This window comes from Acyrthosiphon pisum, chromosome A1, assembly GCF_005508785.2.
Source record: "Acyrthosiphon pisum isolate AL4f chromosome A1, pea_aphid_22Mar2018_4r6ur, whole genome shotgun sequence".
In the NCBI taxonomy this organism is placed as follows: domain Eukaryota; kingdom Metazoa; phylum Arthropoda; class Insecta; order Hemiptera; family Aphididae; genus Acyrthosiphon; species Acyrthosiphon pisum.
In genome coordinates, this window is record NC_042494.1 from 87,308,159 (window position 1) to 87,336,028 (window position 27,870).

Below are 27,870 nucleotides of genomic sequence, written 5' to 3' on the forward strand. Positions count from 1 at the left end.
ACTCTAAGATTACTTAAACGAATAAATCGGGAAATCAAATGACTGCGAGTCAACATTCGTATAGGTACTATAAAATAAACATGGAATCACAAATATAAATCCATGACAACAAAATATAATAGGTAATATATATTATGGCCAAAACGTTATTTATGATAATGAAACTTATTTTACAGTCTTGTAAAGCATTCGAATAAAATATGTATTCAAATAATTCTGAATAATTTTTTTTGTATTTTTTATTCACTAAGAAATACTTTTATTGAACTCGAATAATAATTTATTGTTTAGATTTGTGACGATACAAATTTTTCTTTTAAAAATCGGGCACATTATAAGTTATAAACAATAGTTATTCTCTTTGAATGAAATTATAATATGATTGACCCATGTTAATTTTCAACCTTTTCAAAACAGATACATATTAACGGGGTAAAAAATAAATTCTTATAGTATTCGAATACTTTTTCGAGTAATCGAGTACGTATTCTGAAAAATACAAAATAAAAGTATTCTTTACAAGACTTATTCTATAATTTTTATTTTGAACATCTTAATAAAAAACGGACTCGCGCACGAAGGGTTCTGTAGCTTTACCTAGAGTATATTATATATTCTGACGGATTTTTAGTATAATTTATTGTTATTTTATGTTTTGTAAATTTCAACTGTCTAACTTGCACGGTTCATGAGATACAGCCTGGTGACATCTTCATAATAATATTAGAATTATGTACATTACACGAACGAATGTAAGCGAATGTTACCGAACGAATGCGAACGCATATTCACTGAACATTCGGCAGCGATTGTTTACATTGTTCGCTCGTTCGACTGTCTTCGCTTCCACAAAAATAAAGTGACGGATCGCGATACGGGCCGAATGCCGTTTAACTGAACGGAGAGTTTCTTTGATCGTACCGCTCTTGGGGCGAACGCTTTCGAATGCGATCGAATGCATTCGTTCGCGTTCGGCCGTACCGTTTACATTGGATCGTTCGGTAGCATTCGCTTGCGTTCGTTAGAGCCCGAACACGAATCATTAAAGTTTGATCATAAGTGTAATACTATGAGTTAAGAGTAGGAAAGGAAAAATCTTAATAATATTAAATCTGTTACCTTCCACAATCCAGTATAATAATATAATATTATGTTTTAAACAATAATAATATTGTTCTATTATTATCATTTATATTGGTTTTTTTAATATGCTAGTTTATTCTATTTGCTTTTCCTTGATCCTTTGAACTTTAAATGCTAATAAAAATAAACTGTGACTAAGGATTTTTAATATTTTTAAAATATCATTGTAACAATATAGTAAGAGCCTTGTATTAAATTTTCAAGTATTTTTACTCAACAAATAAAGTTTAATTGACATTCATAGAAAAAAAAACTAATTAAATTGGAAACTGAAAATGTCCGTAAACGGCTCAAAATATTTTGAAAATTGTATCATGTGCTGTCTACACACGTACGCCGTACGGCATACCAAAAACTTGGCTGTGCTAATGTGCAATATCGTTTTTATATTTTTGATATCACTTGCACGAAAAAAGTTCTTATTGTTTCAAAATCCATTATTATTTGTGTTTTTCAAACTTCAATAACTCTTTTAGTTCCAAGAACGAAAAATTAAAAACGATATTGCACAGCCAAAGTTCTCCCTTTTATGGGGTGAAAATTTCGTTTCTTAATTATGATTAATGACTGTAGCGTTCTTTCCCGCGCAAAACTGTTCTTGTCATGTTGTACATATTATTTTGTAAGACAGAGAGACAATTAATGCAGGTGCAACGTCCTCTTAATAATTAATATTCCGCGTCTTAGAATAGATACGTCTCGTCTGTGGCGCTGGGATTTTCCAATTGTTATCTTAACTGGTTGTGAGGCCATTAATTGTAATAATTGTATAATAATATTCTCCCGTCAGCTGCTGTCGCAGTGCGTTCTCCATTTTCATTTGTTCCAATTCGTTTTGAATAATTCTCATTTTTCGGTGCCACAAATGGCTGAAATTAATTTTCCCTATCTATGATTAAATCTATGATTTCGCCTCAGACAAGTCGCCCAGTCACATTCCGCCGTTGAAAATCACCTTACCGGTAGCCACTGTAGTCTCCTAATTACTTTTCCATTTAGCCGTCCACCGATTTTCCTTTTTTCGCGAGTATAATTGTATTGTAGTCGGAGAAAAGTTCGTGTGAGAGCGGACATGGCGGACAACAGGGAACGCCGTCCGGTCGTCGACGCCATCTGCGAAGGTTTCGAAAAAGGCTGCTCAATATCGGCAAAGGTCGACTTTGTGGACGGATTCGAAAATCCGGTGTCTTGGCAGAAGAGGTACAAGGGTCGCAGCGATCAGTCAGACGTACTGTTCGACAACCTGGACATGAAATCCATCACCCTAAGCCAGTACGGCGCAGAGAACAACAGACTCCCAGAGTTCATCAAATGGAAACTGTGAGTACCTACTCTTCGTTAATAATACCTGTCATACTTAATAATATTTTAAAGCAAAATACTTAAACGCTTGTTGTGTAGCAGCAAAACACATTTGTAATTTTTATTTTTCAATTTTTTTTTTATAAATGCTTGTCATGGCAATCTAAAATTACCTTATTACCTTCCTATAAATTATTTAAATGAATTACCTAGTTAATTAAATTATCTAGAGGTTAGAAAAATCTAAATAGGAAATGGTAAACTTATCTCGGTCTCTGAACAAACAGAAATACTCAAATACCTAATTATTTGATAAATTACTCAAATAATAAAGCACCTATTACTTATATTATATTCAAGAAAGAAATTTGATTGTATTGATATGGTATATGTGCGATATGATTGCAAATTGTACACAGTCTTATCGAACTAGGACCGTGTTACGATGCTGTACCTATATAACTGCTAAGTACCAAATATCTCATCTTTAAAATCTCAATTATCCTATTAGTATGTTTTACTCGAGGTTTTACTGTTCTACTAATCGAGCAATCCCACACTTCAATTGAAATATTAACCAATTTATGCGTTTAAGCATTTTAAATTTCCAATTTAAAGGAAAACTGTAATTCTCAATAGTCTACCATTTCACCAAATCATTTACACATAAAATTTTGTTTTCACTCTAATTACATTTTCTAGATGCTAATATTTTTCATATTAATTGTTCTCTATTTATAAATTCTAAACCATTTAGTTTGTTGATGATTATCTCCTAGGTATTGTAATATAATTTTATCTCAAATTTTATTGAAACTTCATGAAGGTTGTACAAAAATATGTAGCTATTATTAAGACTATGCCTTTATAAGACAATATAACAAATTATAGCTTAATAGGTTATGTTAGGTGTTTTATTTATTATATTATGTTATGATTCACATAATATTTAGTTTTGTTAAAGGCAGGGGTTAAAGTGGAGGGACGCAGGAAAACTCAGTCCCCCTACCTCTGATGGCGGTTAAAAAGTGTCCCCTTTAACAAATTAGGATTTTTTTACATTAGATATTATACATAAAATTATATATGGAACGCTTAAAACTATATTGAGACATTAGTCCCCTCTGGAATTTTTTCCCACTTTAACCCCTGGTTAAGGGGTTGTGTGAAGGTAACAAAATTTACGAAATTAATGCTTTTATCTTTATGCCACTGCAATACATTATAAAATATAAATTTAGTTAATTGTATTATAATTATTAATTGGAATTGTTTTTTTTTAGATTTGGTTATAACATAGTCATATGTTATGAATATATTGCTGAAGGAAAGGCAAACAAAGCTTTAGAAATTATTGGTGAAATTGAAAACATTTTAAAATGTATTGGAAGTAATGATATCTTCTTGAAATCTATTAAAATAGCTCTCAATCACATTACATTTTCAATGAAAGGCTATTTGTTGAAATTGTGTTCAAACGAAACTATGGTTTGTAAAACGTAATCCTTAGGCAGAAATCTGAATTTTAAACTGTTATAAATTATACTAGATAACTCTAAAAAGTGCTTTATTTGTTCAATACTTAATGTTATTATCATTTTACTTACCTACATTAGTACATAATTTATTTGACATTTAATCTCCATGAATAAATAATTGGATTTCTGCTTATAACACGACTACATCAGTTATTGATATTTTAACCTTTTTGATTATGTTTAATGTTATATTGTGTTGTTTTTTAGGAATTGGAGCATTTTATTATGCCAAATAACATGAACAATGCCAATAAGGCTGGATTATTTGGTATTCAAACATTATTCTTTTATGAGTATGGTTTATCTTGTGCACAAATAGCAAAAGATTGCGCACTCAAAGCATTATCACTAAATGGAACTGAAGCTGAGTGGTATTTTTTAATGGCTAAAGTATTAACAAACTGGCAAAGAACATGTGGAAATTATTTTGAATGTTCTGAACAAGAAATTACAGCATCTGAAATGGCTGTTAAACTTGGTAATAAGGACCACCATAAATTGCATTTAGTTCATATATATCATCGGATGAGTAGAAACATGAATAAAAATATAAATGCCAAAAATAAAATTCTAGAAGAAGCATTACGATTACTAATGTAAGTTTTTCCAAATAAGTTGTTAATTATTTTCTTTCTAACTATTTGAAATATTTTTTTTAATATTTTCAGTGAAGTAATAGACAATACAAAAGATTTGCTTTTGCTAAAAAATTGTTTACTTAGCTTATCGAAATTTAATCAAAATAAAGAGTATAACAATGATATTACTATCATCTTGGATCAACTTATTGAAGCATTAGAACATAGTGATAATGGTTATGTTCATGGGGCAATTGGAAACTACTATTTGTTTAATAGAAAGGTAACTTACCATATAATATGACTAAAATTACAAATGTATAACCAATACTATACCTATATTGGATATATATAGATTTGCTTTGTGTGAGTTTCCCTAAACACTTAATGTAATTAAAGATAAACTATGGCTAAGATTCTTGGAACTCTGTAATGTAGGTACATACACAGATACATACACAGATACACTCAATCGTCTCTATGTTTTGCGTTAGCAAAAGTTTCAACTATTGCGGGTATAAAAGTCAAAAAAAATCACCCAGTACTACTTAAAGCCTGATTTCAATTTTGAAAACATTTGAATTCCTTATTCTCTTCTTTAGGTTTTGTAGGAAATTGATTTTTGATTTGATGTATTGTTTTATTAGTATAGTACCAATATATTTTTTTTTTTTGCAAAATTTACTTTTATTGTGATGATAATTTTTATTTTTTGTTCTTTTCAGGATTATCTAAAGGCCAACTTTCATCTTAAAAAAGCTTATGATGTCAAAAGCTTTGGTGGTTCTATTGACTACATTTTTACATTATTTAAAATTAATCCAAATACAGCGCCAATAGAACAAATGATGGTGGACTTGTTAAAATCATTTCCTCATCCTGTTCACCAAGAAAAACTTCTAAGTCAAATTATTTCATATTTACTTCTAACAAAGAATGATCTCATACGAGCACTCAAATACATTCCAATGTTATTGAGCATTAAAAATGTGACTAGTATTTACAGCATTCAGGTAAATGAAAAAACTTATTTACTTAATTGTCTATTATACTAAAAATATCATTATAAAATTGTTTATAGACTCATAGAACCAAGTTTAGTAATTACACTATTGAAGTTAATTTGCTAGATGTTTTGTCCGAGAAACTCTCTGTAGCTTTAAGAAATACAACATTGTCAACAGATGATCAAAAAAGAGTTACAGAAGTAATGAAAATGTTAGAATCATATAAATTATATGTTTCGAGTTTGATGAAAAATAAAGAACACATTTTTGGAAACAAAGTTACAAACAATACTACAGCTGGTAAAGCTAGAACTGTATCATATAGTAATGACAGAGGACGTAAAGAATCATGGACACACAACAATTATAAGCAGGTTGTGAATCCTGTGAAGAATAAGGATGAAGGTAACTGGAGGACTTTAAAACCGGATTCTACTCCGAAAACTACAATTTTTATGCGTAATAACCCATCTCAGATAAAAAAACCTTGGTATGGAAATCAAAATAACTTATAATTTGTATTCCTAAAAAAACATTTTTTGATATGAAATTAATGAATTCAATATATAAATTACTATTTAATGTTATACACTGTGCAGTTATTGTAGTTAGTTGTTAATTAATTAATCTTTCGTCTTAATAATATTTAGTTTAAACTAACCTATTCTTTTAAAATTTTAAATTTGAACTAATGTGTTGATCAAAATTGTTTTTTGTTTATTAAATTAATAATTTTTTTTTGTGTGTGTGAATGGTATCAATTGACAAAATTACACAATAGTAGAATTTACCAAAAATGTTCTATTATAATTTACCTATTTAAAAAATATATAAGAGTTGATAATATCTGATTTGGATTTACAATATTTTATTTTATTTTGACTTTAAATGATTACAGTGCTCAGTTATATAACTTACAAATACAATATAACACTGACCATGATTTCAAATTTTACCATGGTAAAGACATTATTTTAAACATTTAATCAATTTATTTGTTTGTAAAAATTCATACTTGAAATATGCAGCAAGGAATGTTTTACAAATTTTATAAAAAAAATAGTAAGTTCTAAAACTGTTTATCCGGAATTTTAAATTTTCATATTATAATAAATATTAATGTACACTTATATTATTCTACATATTTTGATTTATTATATTATATGATTATGAATGTAAATAATAATTAAACATGAGTAAAGAAAAAACTAAAAAGAGTAGTTATCCAATAGTATTTATAATCAATGGTTAAACTTAATGAAACAAACCTTTTTATTTTAATTATATTCTTCAATTTTTTTCATTTTAAGTGTGTCCGATTTTAAGCTGTATTAGTCATTTACAATGGTACCTAATGAACCACTTAAAAATTACATAAACATAATATTTCTTATTCCTTCAAGAGTAGGTAGGTATATAAATAAACTCCCCTTAGGCCTCAATACCATTTAGTATACCTATTTGTTCTATAAGAACTAAGGAATTAAGTATCCATACAAGTACAATATATGGGTTCCATATATTTTAATATTGCATACTACAAAAAACCAATACTAATAATTTAATTTAAGTTATCAAATATTAAAAAAGGTGGGTAAGTGGATGTCGCTCTACTGTACAGTAGGTTACAAGTGGGTCAATGTATAATGAATTGCATTATAATATCATTGTATTATACTTGAATTCAATGATATATCATTGTATAAAAAAAAATGATTCTGAGCGGAGACGGTTTGTCAGTCAGGGTATGTTGTTATGTTGTTATTATTTATTTTAGCCTGTTGCCTGTATATAAGTTGAATTCATATTATAATATAATAATTTTTTATTCGTTTCTATGGTGATAAAAAAAGCGTTAGAAAAAAATGACTTCTTTAAAGTACCATCTTGATTCAATTTGGTAAAATATAAGGAACTATATTATGTTGAAATCGGTATCGGTAAAGAAGACCAATAGAAAAAAAAGAACAATTTTTAAAAATATATTAATTGATTATCACAAAAAAAAAAGTTATTGGTATCAAATTATCATTTAACAAAATTAAATATTTATGATATCATAATCGTGTGTGCTACAGCAGTTAAGACATTTTCAATATCCCTTTTACCGTTTTTATAATCTTTGCATAATGTTACAATTCTAATTTGCATTTTGTTCATAAATAATGTTTTTTTTGTCCATATCCACCTATAACATCTTGAGCCAACTTCGTTTCATAAGATCCAACTTCCAGGCGTATTTTTGTACCGTGGGATGAATTATAATATAATTAGATATTTGAGTAAATAAATAATTGATTTTGTTAGTATGATTTTTTGGCATGATTTTGGTTGTGCAACCTTCGATTTTTCAAATTTTTTTTTTTTCCAAAATGTTTATCGAAGCACTCCTTCTGGTAGAAATGTTGTATACAGGATATAAAAATAAATAAATAAACAAACGCCATTGCAAAACCACTAGCTCCCTCGCTCCGCCTATACCACTTAAATCGGTTAATTATTATCAATAATGTGCTTATCGCACAACGCAGTTCACATAATATAGAAGATGGCCTAACTAAAACATTTCACGGAAAAACATCGGTATTTTGAGTCTAAAGTGTTGCATGATATAACTAGTTATATCATGGAGTGTTGACTGTTGAGAAATTAAAGTAAAATATAAATTAAAAATTAACTGTTCATTCTATTACCACAGATTATAATTTATAATACGTTATTAGTGCTACTAATGTAAAATGGCGTGTAACACTTCGGTATAAAAATCAAAGTTTGATTATCAAACATTGGCGCCTGGCGATGAGCGAGCGAGTTCTCATGGACAAGAAAACCAAATGCCCGAGCACCATATGATTGTCGGTCTGCGTGCGTCGTCTCTTCCAGGCGCATCAGGCGGAGTCTGCGACTCGCGACTGTCACGAGTCGGTGAAACACTGAAACTGGCGCTCCGCTCGTAACCTCAAAATCCAGTTGAAAACAAATAGTTCTCTCTTTTGGCGTTCGTAGCCTGCCCTCGTGTAAGAATCGCGTAGTCTTGTGGTAAGTAATTTCGAATTATTTTAATTATTAGACGACAAATGCATTGCCTTTAAGTACACGTTCGTGTCAACTGTGCCTTAATCAAGGCGCGCCGTGAACGAAATTCACGAAAGACGGATGTATCGTCACTGGAATGGTCGACGGTCGTCTGTCGAATTTCCTACGTCGTAAACGTGCCACGAAATGAGTATCCGAGTACCTCGGACTATTTTTTCAGCAACAGTTGGATCTGAGTTCGATGTTCACTATTGTTGAAATATTTTCCGGTGTCGTTAAATGTAGAATACATTTTCCCCGGAAGCTTTTCGAACATTTCGTTCACGACGTCGTTGTGCTTTCGTGCACGTTATGATGTATTTATACTAATGTTCTATTGTGTGATTTCAGCAAAAGCAGCACAATGGGTAAAATTATGAAATCTGGTAAAATCGTGCTGGTGTTATCTGGTAGATACGCCGGCCGAAAAGCTGTCATAATGAAGACCTACGATGAAGGTACAGCGGAAAGACAATATGGTCACGCACTGGTGGCCGGTATAGATCGTTACCCTCGGAAAGTCACCAAACGCATGTCACAGGAAAAATTAAAAAAGCGATCCAAAATCAAACCTTTCCTGAAAGTAAGAATAATTGTTGTTTGACACATAATAATACCGTTACGTCGTACCCGTGTGTATGTTTTAAGCTTTTAGCTTCAGTTAAAACGAGAATAATTTCTATATAAATTCCATTTTTAAGAGGACATTACACTCGATTGCACTGTATCCACATGACGTTTTGTCTCTGTTAAACTAACTTCCAACATAACTAATTTACATTCAGCCAAACTGATATTTGTTCTTTCGAGGCTTTGACATCAACATATTTACCTATTGCAAATTGTTAAGGTAAAAATACCTGTTTGTGTACGATATTTAAGTTCTTTAGCAAGTTATATATTACCATTTATAAATTTCTTTATTTTACATACTCATAACTTGCTTAACAAACCATGTACAAACATAGATATTGATCTTCCTTTTGAGTTAAGATAATAGGTCAATTCACTAAAGCCACGTCTAAGCCAGGATGCATTTGTTGCTGACATTCGATTCACATTACGTTACCTCATGACGTATAATGGGAGATAGAAAAAAATTATTTCTGATAAATGTATCCTATTGGTCTGGACGCAGTTTACCATTAAAACTAAAAACATCAAATCGGCTCTACTGGATATGAATTCCAAGTGTTTTAGTTTATAAAGCACAGGCATCAATCACCATGTGTATGTTACATCCTAAAAGCACAGGCACACAGAACGTGGTCTGTCGCGGCGGGCTGTGATATCGTGTGTGTATATATATATATATATATATATATATATGATTATCGCGACCGTCAAGGTCAAATCCTGTATTCAGTGCCGCAACTACATCAATTTGGGCCCGTGTGTAAATAAAATGAATGGCCCCCTCCTCACTCTTGAAAATTGAAAAATTAATTTTTCCAAATTTGAAAACATACTTTGGAATTTTGAGTTTTTACTCATACAAAATAAGGTTAACATAATCAAAACACGTATAGGTACCTATGTATTTACAAATAAATAAATGTAATAATTTGTAGCCTTTTTATTCATTTTAAATATAAATAATTATTAAATAACGAATAAATTGAACATACCATACATTAACAGTCAACTCAGAAATAAATACTGAAAAATTCATTTTTCTTGCCTTTTTGATTGCAAAATTGTCAATTATATTTTCTATGTTAATATCATTTGTTTGTTGTCTTTCAATATTGAGCAAAGTTATACTTGAAAGTCATATTTTTAATCTTAGTTTAATCTATATTTCTAGTCTTATTATTCTATTTTTAATTTTGGTTATACAACTTATACAGGTTGCAAAAGAAACGTTGATGTATGATAATGTTGTCTTGTTGTGTACAAAACAAAACTGATCTATTGTTCAATCTTTATTAATAACTATTATTATAACGAAATGGTTTTATTTTTTTCTTTCTATATAATATTTTAAAATGTTTATCTTTGCCCCCCCCCCCCCCCAATTACGGGTTGGGGCCCTGGGCTCGTGTGTTTGACACACGCAACACACCCGGTTATGCGGCACTGCCTGTATTTAATTACAACCCAGACCGCGATCTGTGTGCCCGAGCTTAAGTGTTAACAAATTACAGATTTCATTTTTATTTAGTCTATCGTTCCTTTTAAATTAATAGATAAATAACACGCTGTCATTCTTAACTTCTTAGCCACATAATAATTAATAACTGCTACCTGGCATGGGCATTTTATAGATATATTATTTATTCATTTACTTATCCGCTGGTGTGATAATTTCATGGAAGTCATTGGTTGATAATAGTTCAGTTTTCAATCTCCTTAAGTACTAAAAATTAGTAAAATCCATTTTTTACATTTTATTGAATGTTGTTATGTTACCCTAGTAGCTTTTCAAACAATTAAGTTTTATACGAGGGGTAAACACCTGACAGAAATTTTGTACACCAGATTACTGATTTCAATGATTACCCATGATTTACTACAAAGATTACCTATGGTTACCCATGATTACCATCACCTTGACACTGATTACCCTCAAAGTGTTCACCCCTCAGTTTTATAGGTATAAAATTGTAATTTTTTTTTTTTTAATCATGAAATAACCATGTTCAGATTCATAATTTGGGCATTATTGTTTTGACTTAGACTTCATGTACATCCAACAAAGTTAATCTAAGGTTCAGTTCCATGATCATAAGATATAACAATAGATCTTGTATTTATTTAATTAACATATTTTATAAATATTAGTTTATTAGTTAAAATGCTTGGGTTATTCTATCCTGTATATAGTTATACAGTTTAATTTCCTCATTGACTAATTTGATTCTTAATGATGATTTAACAAGCATATGTCTGACATATTTTGATGACAATAAAACCTGATAAGAATTATGAAGTGTATTTTGATATTTATAAATATAAAACTACAAAACGTGATGTTATATTTATATGGATAGTTATAAAATAAAAATAATTTACGAATTGATATTGGCTAAAAATAATTGTGTTGAATTAATTTTTATGTTACTGCATGTATTAATTTTTATACTATTTTTCAGGTGCTCAATTACAACCACCTTATGCCAACTAGATACTCCGTACAAGATGTAACAGTAGACAAGGTTTCACCTAAAGATTTAAAAGATCCAATGATTAAAAAGAAATACCGTTTCCAGACCCGTGTTAAATTTGAAGAGAAGTAAGATTAATATTTTTGTTGTATGTTACACTTCAGTTATATTGAACAAATTGCATGATAAAATAATACTATGCGCTATCAAGTTGAAAAAACCATTAAAGCTGTTGTAGTATTACGATTTCTTATCCGATAGTACATTATGAAACGAAACTTGAAACTGTCTACTGCTGTAGTATGACATAAACCAGTAAGCATTGTTACTTATATAGATTTATTCCTTTAATTCGATGTCTCATTTGAAATATGGTCATTCATTGCAGTTAAAGTCTAGACATAAATACTGTTTTGATTATTTTTTAAAATCCACTACATTTAATAGTTGCTAACAATGACTGCGAGACCGTTTGGGGTACAAATAGATAGCTATTACCTTAAATCATATGCTATGGATGTAGTTGTAGCTTATCTCTCCTATGTAAACAATTCAAAGCACATTAGCGACAAGTCTCTGATTGAGATGTGTGATTTGTGCATATGTATACTTGTAGCATATTTATCATTTATTATCAGTTCACTAGTTGAATGAATTTCCAAGGAGAATTCAGTTATTAGCATAACTATGGGACGAGTATACGCACGCACGCACGCGCCACAATTAAAGATAGTATGGTTGCCCAACAAGTCTAAAGAAGTGTCTACCGAAATGAATCTCCATTATCAGTATTAAACAGATAGAGACTTGCGCTATAGCGCTTATTTGTTGTAGTGACTCTAATGATATTAAATATAATTTTTTTTTATCAACATAATGTTTAACACAATATATTAAAAAGATTATAATTTAAATTATTAATATAATATATTAATACAGTCAGTGTCAAATGAACCGGCAGTTTGTGACTACTCACCTCAGTTGTTCTACAGCTGGTACCACAAATTTTATTTTGTGTGATATACCTGTAGGAATCCTGTTGTTGTGTGTGAATCTTACCTAAAATATACTGTCAATTGTTTAGCATCAACTGGGGGCGGGATCACCAACTATACTACCGGCACTGAGAGAACGCTACTCCTTCGCGCATCTAAATGAACGAGCTCCGCGTTTCCGTAATCGCTCGCCGCCAGTTCCCTCACTTGTCGACCATAGCAGCGCACGTTAACAGCGGCCTGCATTCGGCTAGGTTTAGTGGTGGGAATACGCGAAAACGGACGTATTTTGGTCGCCACCCAGTAGCGTTATCTCGTTGCCTGTAGTACACCAGTTTGATGCTCACTAGTCTGCGATTATGTAGTGTAGATATTGTGGTTTCGCACCTACAACAGGGCCATTTAATGTAATTTTATGTTGTCATACCTCTTAGAAACACATTTTAAAAAATGTTTGTCAATTTCTTACATTATATCTACTAATGTCATACTCGTGACTACTGACTAGTGTTGTTTCAGTCTTACGCATTGGTAAGCATGCCAAAAAGTTCGTTCAGCCGTTCCAATTTTTCGTGAATAGCTTAACACATTGATGGACAGTCTCGTGGCCGCCGTCAAAAGAAACCTATCCTTAAAACGTCAATTTTTATTACTGCTATAGCAGTAATGCTTTTAATACTGCTGTAGGGTTTTATACTATAGGGCAGTGCAAAATTGTCTGCTGAGATGTCAGGGGACACAACAATCTATCCCATCATAAGACACCATTGAAAATATCACTGCTATAGCAGTACTGCCCGTTAACGTGTTTTAATCGAGTTAACCAAGTTAAAAGTATAGCAAATATTAATATTTAAAAATTCCAATTAATGATTTAACATTTTAGATATTGTAAAAAATCATTATATTTTTACTTTGATAGTAGGTCAATTCACTTAAATATTATAGCAAACAACACAAAATTAGAACTGTTGAACGCTATACTGTCAATTGTAGGATAGAGAGATAACACATGCCAAGACTAACATCCTCTTAATATATTACAAAATATTTGTGAAGTTAAAATCTTAAAAGTATGAAAATTAAAAAAAGCTTTTGACAAAATGCAGTTAAAATTATTCTTCTGGTATACCTGATTGTTATGTAAATACTCGTTAATTTGAATGAAACAAGCACAATGAGTGAAATACGGAGAGATGTTTGTGTTATATCTACATATGTAAGACAGAAAAATATGTGCATTATGAACATAATCTTAAATATTGAATACTTATTGTATACCTAACAAAAATCTTCAAAAATGTCTCCATAATCATTTACATTTTCCTTTGAATGATTATAAAATAATCTGGTTACATAAGATATTATAATCTTCTATATATATTTATATATTTTTTAATCTACTCAAATAACTGCATGATAAATATGCTAATACATTCTTTTCTTTATCCTTTATAATATCAAATTTATTAATATAATATTGATGGTTATACGGCAAAAAAATCCAAGCGCAATTTTTATATGACTGGATAGTAGGAGGAATGGAACATCACTTAGCTTCTTTTGCCATGTAACCATCGCTATAATTTTTATATTTTGTAATACTCAACACTTGTAATTTATAATTATATTTCTTTTTTTTACAGATTCAAGTCTGGAAAGAACAAATGGTTCTTCCAAAAGTTAAGGTTCTAGTTGACATCATGTAAGATTTATCATTTTATTGGATAATAAAAAAAAAAAAAATCTTAATCATTGTGTTATTATTTAATAAATTAAACCATCTTTATATGATGCCGAGAGGTAATGCATATCATTAGATAGATTAAGTTTTGCTAAAATAATATGGAAAAACCCACTACTTTTCAACGTAGTATTGAAGAAATTGTCATTGTGTATACACACTTCTGATTCTATAAACCATTTAATTAAAAAAAAAAAACAATTTTAAGTGCATTGGAATTTTGAACTTTTATCTATTATATTAACCAAACTAATAATCTGAATGGCTATAGTGTCGTCAACTCTTTGGGGAGGGGGGTTTGGCTTGTTAATATTTATGATTTGGGTGCTGTTAAATCCCCATCCCTAGAAAGTACAGACAAGTATATTTTGTACATTTGACAGCTGGTAGTTTTTTGTGCATTTAAACCAAGCAGAAAATTTAAAATTTACTTCCAGAAGTCCAATTTTAAGTTGTCTTTTCAAGGTTATGTAAGATATTAATTTTTGATTTTTTTTTTTTTTTAAGTAAAGGTGAATTTTGAAAAAAAAAATTCAGTTGATACTTCCTAATTAAACAATACAAAAAATCGAAAATCCATACTCCAAAATAACCTAGAATAAAGAATTGGAATGTTTTTTAAATTAAAATCTGGCTCTTGGTTCTGGGTGAATTTTTCTTCTGTTTGGTGTACACATATTGAAAATTTTTTTATCTGAAATTAAAGTGCTGTGTGATAGTGAGTATATATATTGATGATTCCAAAAAATCTTGGCTGTTGTTACATATAGCATTCGTGGAGCTCGTACACACTAATGATCTGTAGCTTTACCAACAGACACCCATCAATCACTATGGATATGGATATTGCTTAAATCTGACCCCTTAAAAATGGATCGCCTTCAATAGCCTTAATAAAATACAATGACAATTCTGACATTCTGTAACATGTACCACTTTCATTTAACAATATCATTAACTTTAAATGCTTGTGAACGAAATGTATTTGGTCATTACATTTTTATGGAAGTCAAATTACAGCCTTCGTGTTTTCATCAAATTTAAATTACTTAATATGATACCGACAATAATGAAATTGCCGGCGTTATCTACAAATTTATATTCTTTTCTAGTAATGTTTGACAACACCTAAAAATAAAATATGTAAGAAATTATATCATTATTTCTAAAAATATTTATGTTGACTAGACGTAATCAATGGGTGATGTTTTTTTAGGCAATGTGATAATGAAACTGTCAACATTCTTTTCTTACATTTAAATCATTCAAGTTTATTTTCATATGACAAACTGCTAGACATTTGGCTATTTTATTATTATACACACAACAGGCATACTAATTATTCATTTAATTTTGAAATAAATTACATTTTAGAAGTCCCTGTGACCAAGCCCAGATTAAGAGGGGGGCCATGGATCCCAGGCCTTGATAGTTTATTTAGGGGCCTCAGATTTGTCCATTGCTTTTTTCGTTATAGGCTATATAACACTGCATAAATCATCTAAAAAAAATTGATGATTGTTTAGCGAGGAAAAAAGCTTGTAAATTATAATTTATAAACAAAGTGATACATTATTCATTAATTGTTGCTATGTACCTAATATTAAATAAAATGTACATTATTTTTTTTTTGTATAGTGGCCTCATTTAAAACTGGCCCCTGGGCCTCAAAATGCCTTAATCCGAGCTTGCCTGTGATTAATGGATGGTGATACCATTTAAACATACTGCTTCCCAAAGAGCTCTCCGTGCATGAATCAAGCACAGAAACATTAGGAATGTTCACAAAATTCTTACTGCCTAGTTATATTGCTTACGACAATTCAAATAATTCCTAGGCAATATTTATAATATTATAGAAAATCTTAAAAAACTGGCAATGTTCTGAATAGTATTCTTCTTTGGAATATAAAATTCAAAATGTAATAGTGTTACACAGAGATTTTGTATTCTTAAATAATATTCTTGATTGGGAAAAGATCACGGTTGTAGATGATATACTTGTTACACAAATCCTATATTAAATTGCTTATAACACATGGACCGTTCGATTTTTTTTTTGCGATACTACTATGTTTTAATATTTCAAAAATATCACACAAGGAGTGCTCAGTAGTTCTTCATTCTTATGAATTTATGATAATTCAATTATGAGAGTCCATTTATTTCATGGAGTTGAGCAACCAATATACCTACGACCAATATATAACGATCCAAATATAAAAGTGCTTTCATATATTTCTGTTATAGTTTTGATATAAATTGTTATTATTTCAAATTGTGCAGTGTAGTATATAAGTCGCATTAAAAATGTATACTTTATAGCAATATAATATTATATACATAAAATTGAAATATAATATTTTCAAGAAAATTCATTTAAAATGTCAAGCAACGAGTGACAAAAAAACATTTGTATATAATTAAAAATATTTCAGTATAAACTACAAGGTAACCTTGGCACACTTATTAAAATATATTTAACAGCAGAGTAATGTTAATTTTGTGCTACAGTTAAATACTCGGTTAACCCATTAGCGCCGGAATTTGTTTATTTACAATTTTAACCAACATTTTGATGAAAACATAATATATTATATCTTAAAAATTATTGTAAAAAATCTATGTTGCCATATGGCAACGCATGGCGTTAATGGGTTAAATATAACATTTAAGAATTATTATTCTGAAAAAGAAAAATAATTTACAGTTTTCGAAAAGTCCAAGCACAATAAAAGACACTAATAGTAGTATTCATTTGAGCAAAACAATATATTATGGAATAATAAAATTAAATACATGTTTATAAATTCGTTGGTTTTGAGATCAGAAATCAAGAGATTTCATGTTACAATAAGTGGGGTCCTGGGTGCTAACTATACAGATATCATAAATAAAACTTAAATTATAAAAAATGTACAAATTATTTTTTAAGCACAATCAGATCAATTAACAAAGAAAAAATTATAATAATGTGATAATAATTTTTTAAAAAAACCCAAATATCTAATACAATAAAAAAAATTTTTTATAGTATTAAACCACATTCAGACCAAAGCAACAAACACTGTAAACATTATGTTTTTTTTTATTGGTAATTTTCATAAGCCACATTTTTTTAAACACCTGTTCCAATTCAAAGCTGAGTTTTGGTCTGAATGTGCTTAACTATACTTGACCTATACAGTAAAACGATGATAATCCTAAATAAAAATTACGATTAAGATTTAATTTTGATTTTGGGCAGCATTTTCATTTATTATTTATCTGAAAATTGTGATCACCCGTGGTGAGAAATTTTGAGTAGATTTTCGGATGGCATACTTGAGTATTGTCGGGTCATACCCAGCCACTAATATTCAAGAATATTTGGATTATCGATGGCATACTGTATACCAATTTAACTTTAAATACATAACAATAATCTAACTTATAAACCACAACAGTTGCACAATGAGAAGCTGTAATTAGGGAAGAAAAATTATTTTTAAAGACGAACTTGAACATTTACTGTATTTTTTTAATAAAAAAGCAAAATCATTAAATAAAAACTTTCCTTCAAGGTCAGTATGGGTTTTATTTCTATAGCTTCTCCCCTCTAATGGTTGTATTACTGTACCTAACATCCATGGCTATAGATAATCTATAGGCTATAGCCGTGCTTACAACAGTCTTAATAAACATAAATATTGTAATATTTTTTTTCAATCATCTGACTATTGATATGCAATTATTTAACTATAAAAATATATTCTATGCAGAAAAAATAGATTTTTTTTTTTAACAACGCCAACACTTACTAGTAACAAATATTAGTCATAAAACATTTTTAATTATTTTCATCAGGAAAGTTTATGTTTTAAAACAACATAAGTACAAATTTTAAGGAATAAAAATACTGCAGTGATGTATCCAACGCTAGTCCAAAATATGTTATCACTCATATTTACATCCTTGAGAACCAATTCTGGTGAGCCATTATAACAATAAATCTACAAAAGAATTAATATATTTCCATTGTAAAAACTTATGTTTCTTTATACTTATCCTAAATGTATAGCAAAATATTAAATTATATGAAACTTAATTTTGTTAGGTTAAAAATATAATATAATAATTAAAAACATCATTAAGATTTTTTGAAACACAAAAATAATCTTCAGTTATTTAATGTATATGACTATTGTTAGATTAAAAAGATGCTACAAGTCTAAACCCAGTTTACTGACTTCGTTTCTCATAGAATACATAAAAAGGTTAAAACATTTGACCATCGATTGTTGTAGAACTAAAATATGCGACATGAACATTTAAAAAGTCTGGGCTCATATCAGTGTTTTTAAAAATAGTTACGTTCAAAAAAATCTAAATTTATACACTAAATAATTGACCATTCAAAGTAAAAAAAATCTAATAAGATTTAATTTTTATAGGGGATGTTTAATCTCTAAAATCCTATCCAGTTTTGAACTTGTCAATATATAGGTAGTACTAATATATAGGTTTACTAATTGAAAAAGTTATTGTTGGTGTAGCCTTCTTTTGATTTACAAATTTATTCAATGCTTTGATCAATTTAATAAAAAACAAAAATGCAACTACTACATTTATGAATATCTAACTTACTTCTGGACATGGCAATGCAGATCGTTTGAAACCATATATAGCATGTAAAATACCTTGCATTGAATGTTTTAACATAGAAACATCATAAATCCAACTATATATTTTTGGTGTGTCATTGATACGTAACATAATGCCCGCAAATATTGTCATTGGTAAAATAATTGAAGAAATAACAATAGTATTTATCTACAAACAAAATGGTATACATAATTATTTACAGATTTATTTTAAATGTCAATTTTATGTATAAAAATTAACTTACAAGAAAATTCTTAAACAAAATTGCGACCAACATTCCTGTTGCTTGAGACATTAAGCCAGTTACAATCAACATTAAAAAAACCATTGAAAATCTGAATAATTCAAATGGTTGTCCAGTCATTAAATAGATTACGATACAAAATAAACCCGTGGATATAATCTAAAACAAATAAAAAATAAAATATTTTATAAGCTATAAAGATGCCAGATGCCTCTATACTTTATGCTGTCTTTTTACTTTTTAGGAATGCAAAATATTTAATATGTTTGAAAGAAAATACTACAACCAAATATTGTTATGTAAAGACAGAAGGCACCTATAATAATTATTATTTGCCTACAGTAAAAACCACAGAAAAGAACAAAATGATAAAATATAAACGTGTTCAGACTATGTTTGTATATTTTTAAAATTGATAATTTTTTATGATTTACAATGATTTTCTTTGAAGTAATCTTAAATGCATTAACTGTCTAATATCAATAACTAAAATGTATTTTTGTTTTTTAAATTTAGTACATTTGGTAGAGGTTTCTGTGTTTTTATTCAATAGCATAATATAATAACAATTCTAGTGAAACATACGATTCTTGTATATTATGTCATTATACTAGATACCTATATTATACTATTATACCTAGTAATTATTATTTGAAAAATTAATGATGTGATTGTTTTAATTTTTTTTCCTCTTATTAAACACTATATTTGTTATTATTATTTTTTTATGTTTAATGTATTACATTGTATTACATTACAACAATTACAATAAAGAGTACTCAAATTTCAAAACAAAATTAAAAAACCTTCAACAGAATAGATTTTTCTGTAATTAATACCAATTACCTATTCAACAATACTAATTATAATAAGTATACAATATGTAAACGGTAATATACATTATGATAAAATATACAGACATACGTTGATTACCTTTCCAAATTGAAATGTTTGTTAAAATGCATAACAGTACAACGTTTTACTTTAATAATTAATAAACATAAAATAATGATTTACAAACCTGTAAAGGTAGATCCATTAATGTCACACACGTGTAATATGAACGAAGAGAATACCATTGGTTGAAATATTCTAATCGCATAAGTAACAACTCCATTGGAACTAAAATATAAATATTATACATAGACAATTTAATTATTTACGCATTACAAAGTAAAATGATACTCACATTTTATAGACATTGAGTAGGCAGATAAGTAAACAATGGCCATCATACTGAAGTATAACATTATTACATTATCACGTGTGAACGAACCACTTTTTCCAATATTTAAATATACTGAACCAAACAGAAAACTCATTAAAAGAGGTACAAATATTCTTACTCTGATGAAGTCCTGTAAAAAATATAAGAAACAAATATGATTTAATATAATTGTGTATGATTTATAATATATTATTATCTAGGTATAGAGACTACATACAAAATAAATTATTTAATTAATAACTAAATTAATACAAGAATGTAATCACCCAGACAGCATTTTGTAACAATAATATTATAATAGTGTTATAATAACGTTATACTAATATTATTCGTGATTATAATGTTATAATAATATTATTAAGCAAAAAATTGCTGTCTGGGCATTTGTTTTATTCTTTAGCCTTTTTGACTAGAATACCTCTTATTAAAGATGTAAAATACAAACACTGTCTCTAGATGAGATGATTAACGTTCTATTAATAAGTATTCGTAGTTCATTGAAAAACTTTGAGATGCATTTATGTTGTGAACAATTAGAACGACGGTTTTGCGTTTGAACACCTACTATACATAAAATAATATATTAAATATTAATGTTTGATAAAATAACAATGCTATATTTTTTCACTAACAGTTTTCAATACTTTTGTCATTGTTCCAGTCATTTGATTTTCCATTATTAATATATTTAACAAGCGTTTCGTTGTGATCACCATATTCGCCAGAACTCACTTCAATGACTAGTTAGAAGGCAAGTTAAAAATTTTAAATGCTGTCAATAATATTGTTGTACATAATAAGATATACTAGACAGGCAGGAAAGTTTAACTTACCAAAATCTGCAGGATTATGATGTAAGGGACACTGGAGACCAACAGATGATAAATAACTTATAAGACTTGACGACTGTCCACGGTAAATGCACTGACCAGTGGGTGATAATATGTATAACGCATTAAACATTTCCAATTGGGAAGCAGATGCCTGATGAATAGTGCATATAATTGTCTTACCACAATTGGCAAGGTCTCTTAGCATAGATACCACATAATTTGCAGATACCACATCTAAACCTCTAAACAAAATGAAGTATAATATAAGTAACGATTTACATGAATAAATAATGTACTAGTATTTACGTTGTTGGTTCATCGAAAAACATGACTTTTGGATTACGTATCAATTCTACAGCAATAGACAGTCGTCGACGCTCACCCCCAGATAACTGTCCCGCCAAAGTGTTTTCTTTTTCTGACAACTTCAAATTATCCAATATTCTTTTGATCTGAAAAAAAAATTGAACATTTTACAACTCTTGTAAAATAGCAAATGTAACCTAAACATAAGTTTTTAACTGTTTTATAAAAACAAATTAAGTACCTAAGGAAGTCTTAACATTAGCAAATCACAATTTTTTATTTTAATTCTTATTTATTGATATTATGAACTTCAAAATCTTATCCTATCTTGTTAGATGCCTGTACATTTTCTACTTAATTTTTACTATTTCTAATTTCTATATATCTTTAAATTATTAAATAGATATATTTCATAATATGACAAACTAAAATAATGGTAGTTTTTCAAAATATTTATATAGGTAATTAAATATTAGTTTTAATTTCTTACTAAGATTTTATGGTTGACATCAAGTTGTATGATACAGTTTCTAAGTTTAGAAGCTATTTCCATTGATTCCAATACAGTAAGGTGAGGTTGTAAATTATCATCTTGCATTATATAACTCAATTGTTTCATGAATTGTTTTCGATTGCGAGGCTGTCCGTTAATAATTATATCTCCTTTGTAACCACATGTCCTATAAATAAATTTTTAAAAATAAATAAATAATGTAGGTAAGTACCCAATACTTAATAAATATGTTTTATCATACTTGTAACCAGAAATGTAATTTAACAGCGATGACTTGCCAGATCCAGAACATCCAATTATGGCGCACGCTTGTTTCTTATGGAATGTGCCGCTGACATTTTTTAAAATCTGTTTTTTCTCTGAAACAAACACGGAAATTGTTTTAATGTTTATTTATTTTCTCTGGAGATTGACCTCTAGCATTAAAATTATGGATGACAGAGCACAGATAAGGTTATATATATATATATGTATCAAAAAATAGAGAAAAATTACTATGTACTTAAGTCAGTAGTATACATTCCATTGGGTGGGAGGGAAGGGGTGGATACAACCCTCAAGTTGTTTTTTACATAAAATATTTTTAATTGCTGTCGAAAAATTGAAAAATTCAGTGGAGCTAAAATTAATCAGATTAAAAAAAATAATTTAAATCGGGTTTTCATTTTTAATAATTGAATACCTAATTATTTATTACGTGTTTATTAATTTATTGTTCGGTACTATCGGAGGGTAATTATATGCATATATATAGCAGAACAATAATTACAACGAATTATTGTGATTATAATAATTAATATTGTACAGTTTTAGTCTTTAGACGACATCGTCCAGAAGACCTTGGGACGACGTTGGCCAATAACGCCTTGAACATCGTTAATTTTTCTCAGAATTTGGTAACTATAATGTACCAGCCGGTAAATACCACACCGCGGATTACCACAACAACAGCATCGTATCCGGATAATATATTGGAAATCTATAGGCATACTATCCAACAAGGTCCTTAATATGTTATTTAAGTTACTTTAAGCCTGTGATTTTACTATTATGTCGGTCTGTCTGTACCTACCCGGACCGAATATCCTGCCGGGTGTCCAGACGGTAACCGAGTACGACACGTCCGAAAACTGCACGTCGATCCCTCCGCCGTCAGCCACCAACTCGTCGCGTTCGTCCATGCCGTCGTCGTACGCGTGCAAGCATCGACTGACGTAGGGCCGAGTTACTCCGTTCCTCGACGAGCACTCAGTACTCACAGCTCGGTACGCACCGGTCCCCAATCGAGAAGTCGAGTACGGAGCTGCAGCCCGGCAGTCGACCGAGACTAGAACTACTACCGACTCGAACGCCGTCGCGCACTCGCGCGGATAGTCGCTACGTAGGTATCGTCGTCGTTGTTATTATTATTATTCAAATGCTGCGCGCGCACGACGAAATAAAATTTGTTTTCAATATTTTGTCATGTGCGCGCTTACCAAGAAAATATTATTAGGTACCTACGAGAGGAAAAATAAAACAATATTATTTCTGTTGCAACTCGGTACGCCTTACGAATATTACTACAAGAATAATAGTAATTATAATATTGTTGTGCTGTCTGCACGCCGCGAGCGTGCGCAAGGCCGATTTTCGTTTCTCCGGTTTCTCGTGTTAGCCGTCGTCGGTGACCAGTGGTTATAATATTATTATTATTATCATCATCGGCCTGCAATCGTACGGCGGCGTGGGCGGGCGGGAGACGGCCGTCGTCGTCGTGTTTTAGGGGGTAGTGGATTGGTGGGTGGACGAAGGACAGACTACGCGCGATAAACACGCGGCTGCCGATATGGCGGTATATCATGATAGAACGCGATGACTGATGAGACGCGGAAGCGTGCGGCCCGGCTCTTTTTATAGCACCGATAACGCCGTCCAAGGCCGGCAAGGCCAGAATGCGCTACTCGCCGATCGTAATAATCCGAAGACTTAAATATTATCACAGAATATAATAATAATGATCGTTTAAAAAAAAAATGTTTCCTTACAAATAAGTTGCCGGACCTATTTTCATTTATAATAATTATGAAATATTTTGTTACGATTTATTTTTAAAAGTTGAAATGCTTATTAAATATACCTATTAGTCTAAAGGTGGGCATTAACTTGTTAAAAAGTTAATTTTTTTTTTAACTTTTTAACTTAACTAGTTAGTTTTTTTTGTTTTTAACTTATTAACTTATTCAGTTAAATTTTGTATTGTCTTAACTTAACTTTTTAAAGTTAATTATCATTATTGTACAGTTAAGTTAATTAAATTAAATTTTATCATGCGTGGAACCAAGATACAAAACTTATTCATTCAATTTTGGTAATTTATTTTTCTAATAATATAATATCATAATAATCAAATTATATTATAATATATATTCTATAGGTACTACAGTAAAGAGTAATAATCCATAAACTATCCATTGTATGGACTGGCTATTTTCACGAATTCTATTATTTAATGATCTACGTGGTATTGAATAATCCGATTTTTGTTTTATCTAACTCTCCAATTCCTAAAAACAGGCTTAAAACTAAATATCATAATCTTAAAATGGAAATCATTATATCAATAACATATACTGGTTTCTGGTAAATACGACAATAATTCCAATGGACAAAACAAAAAGTGGTCCGAGATATTTATAAATTATAATTTATATTGCCGTATTCGTTAAAAATACAAGCAAACGTATGGGATTAGAAAATAACATTTTCGAAATAAATATGGAAACAATTTTTGGTAGGTATTATACTATTATTATTATTCATTGATTTTATTTTAATAATAGACTATTATAATGGTACTAAATATAACAAGTCTAACTAGGATAGAAGACTTACAGTAAAATGTATACTACTACTAATAATTAATATCTTCTCTAGACTCTAACAAGTTTAGTATAATTTAAAGTTTATAAGTCTATAACTTATAGGTTTCTGCTAACAATGAAATATAATAATAATTTTAAGTTTTATGTTTGCATAATGCTAAGCGTCTTGGTAAATGTCCGTACAAAACAAAATACTAGGGCAATTGATGAATTATGAATATTATGACTTAAAAAAAAATTAACTTTTTATTAACTTTTAACTTAATTGAAGGTAATTTAATTGAATTAACTTAACTTTCCACAGTCAATTGTTTTCATTAACTAGCCCACCATTAATAGGCTATTACAGTATCATCTATACGACTATACTTAAGAAGGACCAAATTTTCAAACATTATTGTATTTTTATGTAAGGAGTATTCTGTGGGGCAGTTTGAGATATATATCTACCTATAAACAGTGGTGTAGCCAGGATTGTGAAATATTTGGGGGGGGATTATAAATTAAACCAGGTTTTTATATATAAATAATACATTAATTATTAGTGGAGGAATGTCAATAGGCGGGGGGTGGTAATCACCAAAACCCCCCTGGCTATGCCACTGCTTATAAATAATAAATAATAAGCTTAGAATATCAAATAGCTGTAATATTTTACTCGTGTAAAAATGAATTAAAAACATTATTATAATATTAATTTAATAATTATAACAAATTATAAAATGTACTTACACTTACAGATTAGTGATTAGCGATGATAACTCACTATAATTTTAAATTCATATTTCAAATATCCTGCAGATAGCCTCCATATTATATACTTTCCTAAGCTAAACCTATAGGTATTAGCTTGGTACTAATTATTGTCATGGATGATTGACGATTATCAATGAAGGAGTTAACTTAAATTTTAAATGAAGCATTATCATAATATAAAGTACCACCACCACCCCCGACCACCATTGACCCATTATAATTTATAACAAAGTTATGATGTAAATAAAATGTGGTCGATATAACCACGAGGTCGGGTCTTAGCATGTAACTCTGTGCCACATTCACGGGATGGCACCACCCCCTTTGAAAAGTTGACGCAGCTGCATCAAAATAAATTGAGCCTTTCAGCCCGCCACTGCTTATTAGTAAATACTAATACAATTACCTAAATACCTAAACAATTAATCTATATGAACATTATGATAGTTGCTATAATAGTTCATCATAGTACCTAGATATTAATATACCTATTATACATTTAAACTTAAAACGACATAAAAATAATTAAAAACCACTATAGGCTATAGTGAATACTTATTACTTAGCCGGTAATTCAAAATCAATTTAAAAATATCTTTGTTTGTTATTCATGACCTAGCTAAGTAAATAATAATAATACATTTGAGTAATATGTTTCAACACTTTTTTTTGCTTCAAACCAAAAATGTAATAATATAATAAAAAGGTCGATAGTATTTTGTGATAGTTTTCGCCAGTATAATAGTTAATATATATAGGTAGATAATAGTGTAATACAATATAAAAAAAATTTAAAAAAAAATAGTACGTAATACGTAGGTATATGTACGAAGAATGTATAATGAATGAATAGTACAGTAAACATCGCGATCTAATTTTACACCAGCAGGCAACGATAACATGTATCTTATTTAGATTCACACATAATTCGAAAGTTGCAAGAAAAATGCTTAACTGCAAATTTATAAAAATATAATGAATAATGAATATTATTTGTATGGCAGTTACTAGGTAGTGGCCAGTGTCCACATAGGATTTATGTGGAATAAACATTCTCATAACTGATAATTTTATATAATATTTATACGTCATAAGTTAACTGTTAATAAAAAGACAAAATAATATTGTAAAATTACCAAAATAAGAATTTTCACAAATTGTTTAATTCGTTGTCGTGTCTCTGAATCACGACTTTTTAACAATAATATAGGTACCTAATTGATATTAGATATTTGACCCAAACACCTATAGATAACTTGTAATCGATAAACCTATCATTTAAATATTGGGTGCTATAGTTTAAGCAATTAAACATAACATTTTTACTCCCTATTTCAACTTTAAAGTTTAAACTCTAATAGTTACATAATGTTTGCACTATGCCACTATCTGTCTATCTATTGACAATTGTACATTTACTATTTACATTTACATTTTTACATCTACTCGTACATTTTATAATTTCATATTTCCATTTCTGTATTTTAATGGTCATGCTACTAATATGGTTACATAGATAAATTATTTTCGCTGTTTTAAGAGTTACTTTCGGTTTCTATAGGTAGTAATTTTTAATGAATTTATATTATGAATTTATAATTTTTACTAATATAATTGGTAAAAAAAAAATTATAGACCTGTAGTTTTCAACCGGTTAGATTTTGAAGGTTTTTTTTTATAATGATTATAATAAATTATAAAATAACATTTTGTCAAATTTGGTGTAGAAAATTGAATAGTAATAAAAAAGGCCTTCGTTGAAGAAAAAGTTGTTGGTGACGTGAAAATGTGAAGAGAAACATTTTGTGTGCCATGTGCCCATGTGGCATGTAGTAAAATTACTGAAAACCACAGTTTTCGCCTTTTAACAACTTTTCCTAAATTAAAAAATCAACACCAGACAATATATGCATCAGCACACCAACTACCAAGTAATCGTTGGTACAATAAAACAAAGTTAGAACTTACAAGTTTACAACTATAGAAATATTC

The 27,870-nt window shown here is 29.4% G+C and overlaps 3 protein-coding genes and 1 long non-coding RNA gene across 4 annotated transcripts; 2 read left to right on the plus strand and 2 right to left on the minus strand.

Annotated features, from left to right (window-relative positions):
• The first annotated feature begins 1,903 nt into the window (after nucleotides 1–1,903).
• LOC100571935 lies at nucleotides 1,904–6,419 on the plus strand. The gene is made up of 6 exons (XM_003244991.3): nucleotides 1,904–2,463; nucleotides 3,729–3,933; nucleotides 4,191–4,579; nucleotides 4,652–4,844; nucleotides 5,287–5,574; nucleotides 5,643–6,419. The coding sequence occupies exons 1-6, from the start codon at nucleotides 2,216–2,218 to the stop codon at nucleotides 6,081–6,083; spliced, it is 1,764 nt and encodes a 587-aa protein (XP_003245039.1). The 5' UTR covers nucleotides 1,904–2,215; the 3' UTR covers nucleotides 6,084–6,419.
• Nucleotides 6,420–8,478: 2,059 nt separating this feature from the next.
• On the plus strand, nucleotides 8,479–14,497 carry Rpl27 (ribosomal protein L27). The gene is made up of 4 exons (NM_001126221.2): nucleotides 8,479–8,607; nucleotides 8,995–9,226; nucleotides 11,739–11,878; nucleotides 14,392–14,497. The coding sequence occupies exons 2-4, from the start codon at nucleotides 9,008–9,010 to the stop codon at nucleotides 14,438–14,440; spliced, it is 408 nt and encodes a 135-aa protein (NP_001119693.1). The 5' UTR covers nucleotides 8,479–8,607; nucleotides 8,995–9,007; the 3' UTR covers nucleotides 14,441–14,497.
• Nucleotides 14,498–15,254: 757 nt separating this feature from the next.
• LOC115033775 lies at nucleotides 15,255–16,015 on the minus strand. The gene is made up of 2 exons (XR_003839085.1): nucleotides 15,486–16,015; nucleotides 15,255–15,409 (listed from the first exon to the last, which is right to left on the minus strand). It is a non-coding gene; the product is annotated as an uncharacterized LOC115033775 (long non-coding RNA).
• An 873-nt stretch (nucleotides 16,016–16,888) lies between these two features.
• Nucleotides 16,889–23,706, minus strand: LOC100166685 (ATP-binding cassette sub-family G member 4). Its single transcript, XM_001947583.5, has 12 exons — nucleotides 23,331–23,706; nucleotides 22,500–22,617; nucleotides 22,235–22,424; nucleotides 21,745–21,890; nucleotides 21,439–21,680; nucleotides 21,238–21,345; nucleotides 21,051–21,169; nucleotides 20,567–20,735; nucleotides 20,399–20,499; nucleotides 19,378–19,536; nucleotides 19,116–19,301; nucleotides 16,889–18,481 (listed from the first exon to the last, which is right to left on the minus strand). The coding sequence occupies exons 1-12, from the start codon at nucleotides 23,437–23,439 to the stop codon at nucleotides 18,332–18,334; spliced, it is 1,797 nt and encodes a 598-aa protein (XP_001947618.2). The 5' UTR covers nucleotides 23,440–23,706; the 3' UTR covers nucleotides 16,889–18,331.
• Between the last annotated feature and the right edge of the window lie 4,164 nt (nucleotides 23,707–27,870).

Coding starts and splice junctions, on each gene's coding strand:
- LOC100571935 (XM_003244991.3), top strand. CDS start 2,216: ATGGCGGACAACAGGGAACGCCGTCCGGTCGTCGACGCCATCTGCGAA. Junction 4,845..5,286: donor ACTATTTGTTTAATAGAAAG/GTAACTTACCAT, acceptor TGTTCTTTTCAG/GATTATCTAAAGGCCAACTT. Junction 5,575..5,642: donor CTAGTATTTACAGCATTCAG/GTAAATGAAAAA, acceptor AATTGTTTATAG/ACTCATAGAACCAAGTTTAG.
- Rpl27 (NM_001126221.2), top strand. CDS start 9,008: ATGGGTAAAATTATGAAATCTGGTAAAATCGTGCTGGTGTTATCTGGT. Junction 9,227..11,738: donor AAATCAAACCTTTCCTGAAA/GTAAGAATAATT, acceptor ACTATTTTTCAG/GTGCTCAATTACAACCACCT. Junction 11,879..14,391: donor CGTGTTAAATTTGAAGAGAA/GTAAGATTAATA, acceptor TTTTTTTTACAG/ATTCAAGTCTGGAAAGAACA.
- LOC100166685 (XM_001947583.5), bottom strand. CDS start 23,439: ATGGACGAACGCGACGAGTTGGTGGCTGACGGCGGAGGGATCGACGTG. Junction 21,681..21,744: donor TTTTTCGATGAACCAACAAC/GTAAATACTAGT, acceptor CATTTTGTTTAG/AGGTTTAGATGTGGTATCTG. Junction 21,346..21,438: donor TCATAATCCTGCAGATTTTG/GTAAGTTAAACT, acceptor CCTTCTAACTAG/TCATTGAAGTGAGTTCTGGC.